This window comes from Morone saxatilis, unplaced genomic scaffold, assembly GCF_004916995.1.
Source record: "Morone saxatilis isolate NCDOM2014 unplaced genomic scaffold, NCSU_SB_2.0 Contig14, whole genome shotgun sequence".
Taxonomy (NCBI): Eukaryota; Metazoa; Chordata; class Actinopteri; family Moronidae; genus Morone; species Morone saxatilis.
The window spans coordinates 21257443-21272619 of NW_023339696.1; the positions used below are offsets into that span (position 1 = coordinate 21257443).

Here is a 15177-nt window from a genome sequence, read left to right on the forward strand (position 1 = left end):
GGGGGGATTACAAGGCCTCTGGCAGCCTCACACACCCTGTATGATGACCACAGGCTCTGCCACTTCTCTCTCCCCTCCTCCCCCCTAAGTCTCTCTCATTTGTCTTCTCTTACCCCCTTTTTCTCTCCCGTCATCCCTCACCACAAAGGAGACGAAGAGAGAAGCATGCCTACCAGGAGCTCCCCAGGATGTATGAAGATTAGTCAAAGCTTTATATCAAAGCTCTATGTCCTGAAAATAGACTGCATACATAACTAAGCCCACCGCCTAGAGATACATTACGGACAACATATGAAAAACATAGACCTATCAGAACTCAACCTAAAAAAGAACTCTAAGTGTAAAACAGTAAGTAACACAGATATGTTTTTTTGATAAAATATACTCAGGTTGGACTGTGAAGCTAACACTAATGATGCAAACAACTACAATGCAGAGCTGTCAGCAGGATCACTCATCTACCCAGTAATAAATATATTGTCACTTTTGAATGTTATGATTCTATTTAAGTATTTTTAATAATTAAAAATGAAATTAGGCCCCATGCTTTAATTCACAGATACAGTGTGGCATAAAAATTCTAATTCCAGACACCCAACCAGACTTTTTTGACTGGCATGGCACAAGTGGGGCTCTGATTTATGCAGTGGTGGCATGAAGTCTGAGTCACAGCTTTCCAGTTTATGCAATTCAAATACTGTTTAGGGACCCCAGTAAGCAGAAATATTCAAATACACTAGGAAAAAATAACACATTTACACCATGTGTAAAATAACGGCATGGTTTTTGCTCCAAACTGCATGGGATTATCATAAAGTGGGCTTCACTGCAAAGGGAGGATTCGTGGGTACCCACAGAACCAATTTTTATTCAGATATCTTGAGGTCAGAGGTCATGGGATCCCTTTGAAAATGGCCATCTTTCTGACATGCTAGCATGACACAGTTGGTACCAATGGATAGGGTAGGTCATCTAGTATAATGCCTCCGACTCATATCTGCAAGAACAAAGTGGAGTATTCAGGATGAAGCTAGGCTTCAGCTGTTTTTAATTAATAATACAATTACAATACTGTTCAAAAAAATCATAATTACTTATTTTCAGATTGTTTGCTGTTTATGCAAGTGTACAAAATGAGATGGATGGACTCAGTGTTTCCATGCTCATAGTAGTCAATTATTACACCAGGACATCCTCTAAAAACAGTACTTAATAATAAAGTGTACAGCCTCTGGTATCAGGCTGGTATTTCTTGAAGAAAAGCCATAAAAACTGTTGAAAGTCCTTGTTTACATCCTGAAAAAAGAAGGTTTGAAAAATGGTTGGCGCACGCAGCATGGCTCATGCTGGTGCTCTGACAGCCATTCATTCCTCTGACAAGTTCATGATTTAAAATAACTGACAGCATTTTAAATATAAGCAGGGAAAAGAATGAAATATAGCTTAAAGTTAGGCTTCGCGGAAATGGAGTGGACATTTTACCCCCACTGTGTCTATCAGAGAGTCACTAGTGAAATTAGAGCCAGAGGAGAGCTGTCAATACTGAAATGGAAAAACACTCTAATGGTACACGTTTGAAAATACTCTGCAGGCTGAGTTATATGATGAAAATGCTGTCTATCCTTTCAACTGGATTGCTAACACAAAATTCAAACAAATGGTGTCAAGTTTCACAGTTTCACTTGGCAGATACGTGCTTGGTTAATGTAATGTAATAATAATAATATTCTTTTCTCTTTGGGAAACAGTGAGGAATAACGTCTTTTTGGTCACAAACAGAACCCTATTCATTTCATGGTTCCCACAGTAGAAAAGGACAGATTTTTTGTTCCTTGGAAAGGGCCTGAAAAATATGTAATTTGGTACTATTTATACCCAGAGAGTCTCAAAGTCAGTGCAAAGCAGGTGCAGCGTTAAATAAATAAATAAATTTCACTTTGTAGTAGTACATCACAGCCAAGTTTACAATATGAACAAATATGGAAAACAAATTTTAACAGTTTCAAGGAAATTCTTCCTGAAATCAACACATTTTTATAAATTTGTTTTATAATGACCAAAGCAAGGACTGGGTCTTTCTTAAAAACTTAAACAAATAAATAATACTATGTGGTAGTTAATGAATTAGTTTAGGTCATTCATGTTCATGTTTATATACATTACAACAGTGACCCAAGTACACTTCCCTGTGGTACCCCCAAACTGCAGCTTCCAGTTTGGGTTTGGGAGGCAGACACCCTCTCCACATTTAAGAGTAGGCTTAAGACGTTCCCCTTTGATAAAGCTTATAGTTAGAGCTGGATCAGGTGAGTCCTGAACCATGCCTTAGTTATGCTGCTATAGGCCTAAACTACTACATTTCCCATGAGGCACTGAGCTATGTTCCTCTCCCTCTCTTATTGCACACATGTCCCATTAATGCATGTCACTAACTTCACTTCTTCCCTGGAGTTTTTGTACTTTCTCATCTCGCAGGTTCTCATGGATCCTGGTGGTTCCTCCTGCCATGGTCCTGCTTGACTCCCACTGCTAATATTACTGACATTATGCCATGTTAAATACGATATAGTTTTATTATTATAATATATTATACTACAGGTACTAATTATACTATCAGCACTGCCCATTGTCCCCCATGCGTTGCTGTTGCGATATCAGCATCTTCATGTTCATCATCCATCACTACTATACTGATTGTTCCACTTCCTCGCTCTCTCTCCCTTCTCCTAGTGTTGCTGCCTGTTAAAAGGCATTTTCCTTGCCCCGTCTCCAAGGCGTGCTCGATGGTGGGTACTGTTGGTCTCATGACATGTAAGGAGTTTCGTCTAGACCCTGCCTCTATTTGAAAAAGGCCTGAGATAACTCGTTATGATGGGCGCTAACAAATAAAATTTTAAGTTGAATTAAGCTCATGCTTTTGATAAGCAAACTTGCTTACATTTATGGCAGTTTTCTAAATTTTAGACCACTTACAGTCTTTTGTTGTTGTTTTTATGCTAGGTTTAAGAATTCTAGTTAAGCAAAACCCATTGGCAGATTTCATTTAAAAACATCAAACACAACACTGTTTTCAGTGAGCCTACCTCAGTCTTCATCTGCAACAGGGTGGGATCCAGTGAGTCCATGACCATCATTTCAACCCCTGCCCCACTTTCCACACCAACCCCCACCCCAGCTTCCATTAGCTGCTGCTGGGCCTGGGTAGCTACCATCCCTTGCCCATGACCTGAAACACAACATTGCTCGGATTAAAAAATCAGGCCAGATTCTCCACAAAAACTTATCTGCTTGCAATGGAAATCTGTAAAGCACTCTGTGGTCTTTTTTTACAACAGAACCTTGTTCCAGGACGACTCCAGACTGTCCCTCTACCACGCCCCCAGCCTCTGCAGCTTGCTGGAGGAGGTCGGCCACCATGGCATCCTGGCTATGAACGGACTGGATAGAGGGGAAGTCTTTGGAGGGGATCTCCACCACTCCTACACCCTCGGTTGGGCCTCCGTCCATGCTGGGTAGGAACTGAAATAAAGTGTGGTGGAAACAAACATTATGCGGCAGTCTTTTCAGGCATTCAGTGGAAGCCTGTTTGCTTCATAACATTGGGGTTCAGTGCACCATGGAAGCATATACAGATTTTCCTTGTGACTCAACATGAAACAGCTAACTGATTAAAACAGAAGAACAAACTAACCCGTGTTTCATGGGGGTCTCGTTGAAACCTAAAATAAACCTGCAGACTATTACACAAAACTATACACCAACCGTATTCCATATTCACACCAAATCAAGTTGCAGCAATTGGCACAGTGTTGTGTGCGCAGTATTCAAAGGTGTGTTTATTTGTGGTTTAAAACTTAACTTCAGTAAAAATAATCAGAAAATAGTGTTTTATTTCTCAGATTCACACGCTTTCTCTCACAAATGAACACACAAAACCAAAAGAAGCTTCTTGGTATTGCTATTTTCAGCCTAGACTGCAAGCCTGGCGCAGACGTTGAAGCTGGGTACAACAAATAAACCAAGCAAGGACACAACTGGGAGAGTACGGCCCATGAACTCCGCCTGGATAGTGCTCGGCTTCAGTGATATCTTTGGCTGAATGTGGACCAGTCTGACTGCTGGATTGGCCACCGAAATGTGACGTTTGGTTGGTCAACTCTGTTTAAACTTTTCGTAGCAGATCTGCAGTTTTTTGGCATCCCCGATCTAATTTTGAATGCTGCCTTAATTCCCAACACGGAGCTTACCCAAACTCTTATCCACCAGACTGTGTCTGATTCAAAGTTGCCCCCATTCTTGTTGGTTCTGAGAAAGATTAAACACTGCAAGTTCTCAACAAAATTGCACTTTTCCAAAAAAAAAAAAAAAATCCCCTCCCAGCTTCCTGCTGCGAGCATCTCTGTTTCCCCAGGTTGCCCCTGCCTCTTTATCCTCTAAGTTCTCTTTCTCTCTTTCTCACCGCACTCACCTTCTTCTTTCTTAAACATCACAGGAACAAATCAGCAGACAAGCGATTGTACAAGTTTTCTCAAGCTTTCAAGAATTACCACCATTTCATCATGGATAATCACAGTTAATAACCCTTCTCATTAAGGAGACGAGAATCACGGGTCATTAATATTGTTAATATCTTCTCCCTTTCCTTCTCTTCTATCTCTCTTATTCCCCCTCTCTGCGTGCCAGAGGGAGTGGAAACAAAAGGATGACTAAAAAAGAGCTTAGCGCGACAGTGATTAACCGATAGGGGTAGATGGACTGTGATGAATCAAAGTTATCTCTCAAATCTTAATAACTGGAATTAGCCCCTGATTAGATGAGCTTTGGCTACAGCAGGGAGTAGTCTGCATTTTCACTTCAAAGAATCCCGCCCATGTAAACCTGTCCCTCCTTCCACTGCAGAGCAAAGACATGCACACAAAAAAAGATTCAGTGAGGCAAATAGGCCAATGGAATAAATTACAAAGAGAGTCATAAGAGAGCATAGAGAACGATGAAAGGCAGAGATAACACAAACAACAACGTTACACCTGTAATTTGGTCACTGTCGAGCCCTCTTTTCCCGTTTATCTCTCGTTTTCAGTTTCCTCTTTTTCCTAACATGCTCGGGGTCCGGTGGGAGGTGTCAAGAGCCTCTGTGACAGGGTCATAATGAGAGTGGCACTCTCCTTCATTTGCATATGTTTGCCATTGTCACAGCGGTCAAGGAATGTCATGTCGAGATTCCTGCATGCTTAAGTAATGGCATTTTGTCCCCACGAGGAACTCTGGCCCCCGTATCATAATCCCAGCATGCAGAGAGAAAAAAAAGACTGAATTAACATGACAATCAGCTGATTCTAAAACAAATGTTGGCATTTTTATCCCCTGTGGAATTTCAGAAGGCTCATCTGCAGTCTGAGAGCAGCGCACTGGCATGACGACCATGTGGAATTGATTTGTGGGTTTCTATGACCAGAATGACAGAACAGTTATCAGTTTTCATTTCATTCAGGTCTTTATCTTAGTGATCGATAGCAATCTCAAAGAAGTCTGATTTTTAATAGAATATGTGTCAATATCACTTTGTTCTGACAACTTTGGAAGAACAAAAAAAACAGAAGAAAGTAGATGAAAAAGTTATTTTGTGTGTTTTTGATGGGGCAGTAGCACAGTGTCTGTTCTCACTAATAAATGATTCTAAACACCGAACTGGATGCATCCCACAAGTTAATCCAAATTTTGACACCCAGTCTGGAGTAATTAGTCCCAGATGTAAATATCTGTTATGCAACAAAAGAGGCAACAGCACTGAAACAGACAATTATCTCCTCTTATGGCGTTGGCAAAATGCGATGAGTCTAACCATGTGTAACTGATGGCTTTTTCACAGGGCCTCTAGGCTTATTTGGATGTGTTTTTGTTTATTTATTTATTTATCTGCATTTTTACCATGCAGCGCCTGAGCCCAGACAGAGCTGTGGCTGAGACAGACAGGTTCATTACATGTCACAGGAGTTCAAAGTGATCCTCTGTCTACTCTGTTTATTAAGTGGCGCTCCAGCGTCTCTGAGGTATAGTAACACTCGCAGTCGCATCGCTAAGAGTAGTCCCATCTCGGTACGAGGCTCCGTGTGCATCGCCTCCGCTGCAACGTAATGAAGAAATCAGCAAGGGATTGAGGAAAATGAACTCTCTTTCTAATACCTCCATCCGAGGCTGTGGAGCAAATAAGTGCTCCCAATAACGAGGAAAAATCATGTTAGAGGGGATGAAACATATGTGACATGTGAGAACGATTAAGCCTCTCGGAAAAGCGCGGCAGAAACATGCACAAAATCTAAATTGACTCGGACGCGGAGCGTAGACAGAGTGTTTATTTTCATGAATTGATTTTTCACAAATGAGGTAGAAAAATGGAAAGACAGAAGTTTGCAAGGGAGGAAATGTGAGACAAAACAATAACCCTCTCCCCAGCCTATTTGAAATCATAAACCTACTGTAGTGGTGAGGAAGACTGGGGTTTTGTTGAGGTGGGGGTGTGTTGTGAATCTACATTAAATAGGGCTGCTTCTCCACATCTCCCCTCTCTCCCTCTCTCCCTCTCTCCCTCTCTCTCCCCCCAACATCGTACTGTAATTGGTTGACTGGGGGAGGGGAATAGCCGCTGCACCAAATATGTGCCTCATCATGAGAAACTCAGCTGAAGGTGTTTTGTTGTTGTTGTTTACCTCTTCGGAGTTTCTCTTTTCTGGCTCACCTTGGATTCACTGTGTGGCATGTGGTTGTAATTAACACATGCAGCAGCCTCTGGTGAGTGTTAACAGAGAGACTTGGAGTAAGATCATGTGGCTCGCCTAATTAAAATGGACCCGGCTAGACAGCCTTTATTTATGCGCCTTCAAGACAAAATGAATGCCAGTTGCCTGTGGAAATCATCTCAGGCCGTCTTTTCGCCTGCCTGCCTGACTGTCTGTGTGCGGGGCTACAATTAACCGAGCATCAGCAGCAGAGTCGGGGACAACAAGAGGCTTTCATGCAGCTGGCTGAAAACCACTCAGTGTTTCGTTTGTGTTGCATCAACTGATTGCCGTACGTTGGCCTCCGCTGAGCTGCGTTACACTTTTCACTATAAACTCTGCTCGGGTTTGTGCTGTGACGGCGCAGCGGGATTTGTCACAAGTTTGCCACAGTCACTGTCAGGCGTTCATTAAAACCAAATGAGCATTGTTCTAGAGAGGAACGCTCAGTGCATGATGCTTTGCATGAGGCACTGAAAAGCTTAAGATTAAATTAGAAAATGGTTTGTCATCTGCACTCTGACAAAGCAAGTTGCTTGTGTACATTTTCCATGAAGGAATGAGACAGCGATGCTTTATGTAAGTCAACATTTAACTATTCATGCTGTTTGGATTATGCAGAAACACTGCAGAGCTATTCATAAATCTATTTGAATTGCTTAGTGTATAGAATCCAGAGGAACATTTCTTGCTTGAGACTATTAGTGTCATACAGTTGGATCCATGTAAAGTAGGAAGGCCTTTGCTGAAAAATGATCCAAGCTGCATGTGACTGAGCTGAAGCCATAAAGCTGCCCACTCCATCACGGCTGAGACTGCCGAGATTGATCAGCCCGCTCCCATTTGAGTGATTTCCCCCCGGATTCAATGCGACACAATTAGTCGGAAGCCGTATTTTGCCTTTGCGTTGCTCTTTGACCCTCCATAGCACATATGAGTCAGTGCAGCACTCTGCCGATATGAGTTCCTCCTAACAGCTCCTGTATTTGCACAGCCCATCTCCTCTTGGCCTTTCAACACTGTCCCTCCCAGCGCTGCTAAAGAGGATCACGGATCGCTGGCGAGCGGCCAAGTCGTTGTACCTGCTGAGATGGAATATAGCCTTGATCATCTACACTGGGGTTAGCACCAGTGAAAGTCTCTGTCTCTCTCTTTGAATACTGTGCGCTGGGAGTTTCTGTCAGACTGGCAGCCTCAGCAGTGGGCATTGCCACAAGGCCTTCCTGACCTCTTTGGCTCCTGACGCTGACTGTAAAAACAAAAACTCCACTCCAAAAGTGATCTCCTTAAGTAAGGGTTTCCAATCCAATTTTACACAGGGAGAGTGCTTAAGATTAGAGATAGTGTTTTTTATTGTGCTCTTCAGTAATAGGGGTAGAAAGGGTGAAAGGAGAGATGGAGGGAAGGAGGGAAAGAGGACTGGAAAGGATGGAAGATCGATAAAGCCTGCTCTCTCTGGTTGCCTTTATTCTTCGTTGTCGTGTCCGTGGAGACGAGGTTTGGGCGGCTCATGGCAGCAGGCCATGTAAGGGGGGCATTAAAGTGCCGCAAAGGGACCTGCTCTTTTCCCATAAACAGGCCTGCAGGTAGAGAAACACTCGCCAGGATCCCAATATAACAACAACTCGTAGCACTCGTTCGCAGCCATAATGAACAGCAATCTCTTTCAGTGGAATGAGATGTGCTGTGTACCTGACTGGTTTGTCATGGAGGGCTTTTCATTAGGCTCCATGGATTATCTTGACGACGGCGATTCCGCCTGAGCGAAAAAGGGCGCGTGGTCGCACTGGGACGAGCACAACTCTCCTGATTTGCATGGGCCTTTTTTCTTCTCCCAGTTCATTTCCAGTTGAATAACTCGTTTGTCACATACATCAGAGGAAAGCGAAGATCATACGAGAGCTAGTGTTACTTTGTGTTTCACTAATGAGGCCTGTACTCTCCGCCTCCTTGCTTTTGCCTTGCTGCCCTTTGAAACAGCAACGACATGGTGCTACAACACTCTAGTAGTTTTCTTTCTCCAAAACCGAGCTCCAGGCTGTTATCCTGTTTGTGTGTCACTTGACTCCGTCTCAGTCTTTTGCACTTGTTTAAGGCTCAAATGGCAACAGACCTGACACAGATACACTGGCCTTTGCGCCTTGTGAGTGTAACGATTCAGATTCTGACCCGAGCGCACAGGGACACTCGAAGGCAGATGATGATTTAACAAGTTTAGTAGAACATGTCATGACAAATGCAGAACTGAGGCATGAAGAAGAAACAGACTAGTAACCGGTACTGTTAGGACATCATACACTACATCATAGCTTTCCCTAAACTAAGGAACTGTCAAATAAATATCTGAGTATACAGCAAACAAACTAAAACCAGAGGCTCTCTTGCAGGAATGGCAGACAGAATAGAGAACCCCAAAAAATAAATTCTTAAGGTTCACGACCAGACAAGGATATACAGAAAACTAAAAATGTAGTCAATTAATTTTAAGTATCATTCTGGTTTGGTCAATAAACATTGCATGCAACACAAAGGAAGCTGATTATGCAGCTCCATGTATGCACGATTCAAACATTTTCCAGGTTTTTGACTGTTTTGTTCCCACTGAGTTATCTCAACAGTTTAGGGGGAACCCAATCTGGTCTACCAGGAGATTACCACTCAATTACAATATCTGATAATTAGTAATGTAAGAAAAGTGCAAAAACACTGTTTATCTTTAGACTTAAACCTTCATTTCAGCATGTAGATCATAATTATTTGTTTTATTGATCAACTAATACTGCAGCTTGAATTGAGAACACATCTGTGCACATCGCGGACAGTGATCAGAAACCCAAAATAGCACGGTGTTACAACAGGTTTAAGTCTAATTTAAGTAATACATCCATGAGTATGAAGGGTGGTCTGCATTGTTTTACCAGGATCTCTTGCATGGAGACCCTTATGGTGCTAATGGGGGTATACGTATTGAATAAGTAATGAGAAGTCTGTGTTTTTTTGTTGCCACAGTACCCCGGTATCCCCACAGAATCCTGAATTCTGATTCAGGATTTGATGTTTAGATGATGCTGTTTGATCATAACCTGTATTTTAGTGGGCATGTAAACACACTCATCAGCAATTCCAAGCACCAATCAGGACTGTGGGCAGAGATCTTGACAGTGACTAAAAGACATAACTGAAGCTTTGATCTCCTTAATGACATGAACAGTGTTTGATGTACAAACATTCAAACACAGCACCTTCCTGTTTCCAGGCTGCTGAGCTTTCCGTCTCAGCTGGACCGTTGAGTACCGACGTGATGATGGTTGTACAGGCTAGTTTAAAGGAGGACACAGGATCTGGTTGTACTTTCAGCTGTCATACCAGGAGGTGCATCTTTTTTTAGGTAACCAACCCCATTCTCCTTTAAAATGGGCGCTTAGAAGTTGAAAATTGCCAACATCAAGAGCTTCCTTGAATTAGGATGCCCCGCAATGCAAGTGTGTTATATAATGCCATGACTGGAGGGAGAGGAAAAGTAGAGCACAGGGGTAGAGATTAAAAAAGTTTCTGCATAAAAAGAGAGGGGGGAGGAAGAGATGAGCATGAAAGGGAAAGGGGGCGGAGGGATTGAGGGAGAGACAGAGGAGATAGAAATACAGTGTAATGAAAAAGAGAAGAGGGGATTAGGTCAGGCAGGAGTGAGGGTCCACTCTTCCAGCAGGAGCAGCCTTGAGGCCCTGCAGGCTGCAGGAAGCTGGTCAGTGCTCCTCCTCTCTCAAGGCTTCTCTCCTTTTTCATTTAGATAATGGAGCATTTCCTTAATTGGCAGAGCACAGTTTAGGCCGAGGTTTGTTTGCCAACACGTCAGAGTAGAATTATTTCCACTACATTTACAGCACAGTGTTGCTCAGCTCTCTCATTAAAACCACAGCCTCCTCCTGCCCAGATAGAGCTTTCTGTGGAAATCTGCAGAAAGAGGCCAAACACCACGGCAGCGGGAAAAAAGAATAAAACACATTTATCTCCTATCTTGCCATCCCCAGCCAGCTTGTAAAGGAAAAGACAGAAACTTCTCTATCTGTTTACTGTTATTGTTTTTCTCCAATCATAAACCCTTACTTCTGGCTGCTATTGTGTGCTTTTCCCTCCTTCTCTCTTATCGAAAGAGTTATGCATTGGGCTCGCATGATCTGTATCTTTAAATTTGATTGAGGGTATTTGCAGGGGGTGTTATTGGATTTCGGTGTTATTGTCTCACCTTTTCCCTCTACGTTTTTAATGTTGGGATGGATATCCGCTCCAGCAGCACTGATCTCACTGTTCTGCTCATTAGTCTGGATTCACAGAGCCTAGTGCTTCGCAACAATAAGACATGCACTTCTGTAGTCCGGCCATTACCGAGTTTAACAATGTGCACCAGCCAGAAAAGTCCATTATTTCTGCAGCTCATCATCTCAAGCATCCACACGAGACAAAGGGTCTGTGAAACCGCTTCATTGCAAAAGGCCATCTATCACTTAAGTCAGGAGCAGAGACTAAAAAACACATGTGGTGTAGATACCACATACTGTGTGCTCTGGAAGCATATGGAGGGATGAGAGTTATATGAGTAACACAAGGGTTCCAAACTTTTTTGGGTGGTACCGACTCATGTGTGTCTTTAATGAGTGCGTAAAACTTTCAGGTACCAAAAGGTGGCATAATTTGTTTGGTCCAGTTCTTGTTTACTTATTTTCTTTATTCGGAATTTATTGATTTAATAAGAATTTAGACATCATTTTATGTTGCCAAGCTTTTGGTAAATGGGGACGGGTTGTGTTAGGAAGGGCATCGGGCATAAAAATACCAAATAAAATATATGGATCATCAGATCTACAGATTACAGAAAAAAACGACTTCTATTAAGGAAACGTGTTGTCACCCATATCCAAAAACTCCGTATGATGCCCTGCGACAGAAACAGAGGCAGCGATAGTGGAGCTCATAAAGTGAGAACAGGTTCGTGTTAAAAGTAGTAAAGTGGGGCTTGGAGAGGGAGCAGCTGCTACTTTAACAGACCTGTCATTGCAATCAAAGGCGCTAATCAAAATTTTATCAATTAATTGATCTTTCCTCTTGTGCTTTGCCATGAGTGCAATTGAGATTCCCCCTGACTCTTGCCCCTCCAACAGAGAGCCATGCTCTACAACATGAACTGTGTTCATTAGCAATGATCAAGGATTTCTCTAATCTGAGCTGAGATGTGATATGATGGCTGTTTCCCCCTGACTTAGCTGGTTAGTTGGTTTGCAGGACAACTCTCCCCAGTTGCCTTCCAAATCACACTGGTGAACTCGAGCTTGTTTCATGCTGCTTGTACGATCCAACAATGTACCTTATATTTGATCCCAACTGTAGTTAACACTTGTCTTCTGTTGTGTGTTTGTCGCAGGGTAACCAAGAGGCCACCAACCCCCCAGAAGCGATGGCCCAGCCGTACACCCCAGCTCAGTACCCACCTCCCCCACAGAATGGCATCCCCGCAGAGTTTGCGGCACCACACCCACTTCCGACACAGGACTACACCGGGCAGAGCCGGGTTCCCGAGCACGCCATGACCCTCTACACGCCCACACAGACGCACAGCGAGCCGGCCGGCACTGACAACAGCACGCCCGCCATCACCGCCACCACGACCGCACCGGTCAGTGTCCTTCATCATCTGCAAACACTGTTCTCAACTCGCTGTCAGCAAGTAAAATACACTATTATCATTATTTACCTTTTTCTTTCTATTGATCCGAAAAAATATACTGTTTAGGACTGAAAGCTTCTTTTTGAAGGTACTATATGTATATGTATGTATTATCAATATGTAAATTGTGTTTTTAAGTAACAATTTAATTTAATAAGCATGATTGGCTAAATCTTATTATTTCCTGCAACTTGTTTCCCCTCCCTGACTTTTGTTTCACTGAGGAAAGTTAGTTTGTTTTATAATAGTCATTTACTGTTTCCATTGTCTGCCATTGCTTGAACCCTTAAAGCTTCAGCACCAGTCGAAGATTTATAGATTTCCCCAAATCCAACTCAGTTGCACACAACATTAAAAGTACTTTAAATATCTTGCCATTAGTTTAATGTTGAAAGTTAGGGTTGTAAGAAAATAATGATACACTTGAGTATTGCGACATTTTGTTTAGTGAAACTGTATCGATTTTTGTGTTTTAAAGGACTGTAGATGGAGGGCTATGATTTTATGCATATGGTGGTGTGTACTTTATACTATGACAGTTTTCCTAAAATTATATATTAACCTTCCTTGCTTATCAAAGTATCATCAGGAACACAGCATCAGTAATGTATTGTATGGCCAGCAGCAGCCAGTACACAGCCCCACTGAAAGTATATGGCAATCATAGTTCCACAAAATTACAAATAACTAAGTTCATAAATTAATAATAATTACACCTATAATTAAACATTGCATAAATCATAATATTATACAATTACACATGATTTTAAACAAGGTATGTCAGAAGACTACTATGAAATAATTTTTCCAAAATGGTGTTTAAATGTTAAAATTTCTGTCTTCATAAACTAGCATTTTGTAGATACATTAGTTTTACCCAAGGTGCAGTGGTGCTGTGGCGGAGTACATCCCCACCCTAGATACACGTAACATTTTTGAATTTTGAAAGTTTTCTCTATCACAAACGCAAAAATGACTGTTTTTAATAAAAAATGGGTGTTGAGTTTAGAAATGAAACAGAGGCTGTAACGCTACCTATCATCAGAAAGTAGCAGAAGACTTGGATGTCATGGCAATGCAACGTTGGAGGTGAACTTGATTCTGAAGAGCCATTTAGTGCTCCCTAAAAGACATGTAAACCTGAGCTGTTTTATTTATTTATTTTGGGTGAAGGAGATGTGACATGCTGTTCACATGAATGATTCAGGATCTCTGAAAGGAGGACACCCTCCCGCCCGCACGCCAACCCATCCGATCTTTTTGGGTCTTTTAAAAGACGAAAGGACGGATGCACTTCTCTGGACCAACCAAAACCAATTGCTGTTTAGTTAGATCAGCTAATTATCTGAAGCTGCATCCAAATGTTTGAGACACTGCTTTACACATAAGATATTATCCTCTGCATAAATGTGCCAGGAAATGATTATACAACTTTTTTTTCACTCACTTTCACCTCACCATAAGAGTGCATATATTTAAATTATTGGCAGTCCAAGTGAAAAACAAACCCCTGGCAATGCTGCACGTTGAGATACATGGCTAGGACGTGAGCGAAATTCAAAATTCTATATTATACATTTCAACCTTGTGTGCTGATACTCTTAAACGAAATGCCTTGACCTGGAATTTACCTTCACAAGAGGCAGATGTAGATAAAAAGGAGGACGACTTAGCTCCAAACTTTAGAGGCGCGTCTAGAAAGACAGATAATGCTGGCAGAGATGAAAAAAAATAAGACCTTCAGACTTTCTTTTCTCCTTTAGCATGAAAACACCTGCTGGGAGAGGTCACGGCGAGGCCACAGCCCTCCTGAGAGACATCTGGGTCACTCATAAAGAGCATTGTTAATAACTCTATTTTCCCAGACTCACAATTACCGTACGGCTACGAACATTTGGCGGCAGAAAAGTGCTTATACAGCACGAGCAGAGCAATAGCAATGTGCAGTGTATTATCATCGCCCTGTAATGTAGCCATGTTTGATTTGAAGATTTGTGCGTGACGCTCTCCAACTGCTCCATGGTTATGCGCTGCACTTACAGTAATGGCTGACACACAAGAGGGTTTAAAGTGAGGAGAGACTTGGCAGGAGGTTCAGCCTCCTCCTCCTCCTTCTTCTTCTTCCCCCTCCGACACTGTGCACCACTCCTCCACTCGCTATCTCTCACCGTCTCCCCTCTCTCTCCATTTCGCATTTGATTTCATTTCATCTGTTCACCCGCTGTGAAGAAAGCCCAGAGATGGTGGCCATGGAGAGATGAGAGCTCGCCTTGCTTTCCTTCATGCTTTTTTTCCCCTCTTGCGCCGTCCCCGCTTTCCTCCATCTTCATTCTCTGCATCCACGCACTCCCCACTTCCACCCATCTTTTCTCAGGCAGGACAGAGGGATGAGATTAGTGGGGTGTAAACAGAGAGTCTAATCCTCGGGGGCCGCTGGTGTAGTGTCGCCCACCGCTGTGTTCCCCAGCTTTAATGACAGACCCAGCCTGTTTGCTCTGGGTGCCACAGACGGGCCCGGGTGCCTTTGATTAGGGCACCCTGCAGAAACACAGATTGAGGGAGCAGATCAGCGACTCACTGCGACTCTCCCCCTCACCCTCCTCCCTTGGCTCGACTCTGCTGCGCTCAGCTTCCCCACGACGACGCTTCACTCTGCACATCTTCTCGACTTAAAGACTTAAA

The 15177-nt window shown here is 42.7% G+C and overlaps 1 protein-coding gene across 2 annotated transcripts in view; it reads left to right on the forward strand.

Annotated features, from left to right (window-relative positions):
• Positions 1–15177, forward strand: part of rbfox3a (RNA binding fox-1 homolog 3a) — a 188408-nt gene that overhangs the window by 134644 nt on the left and 38587 nt on the right. For both annotated transcript variants that reach the window (XM_035655722.1, XM_035655723.1), the window contains one exon: positions 12193–12444. In XM_035655722.1, the coding sequence (XP_035511615.1) occupies positions 12193–12444 (252 nt within the window). The remainder of the gene's footprint in view (positions 1–12192; positions 12445–15177) is intronic.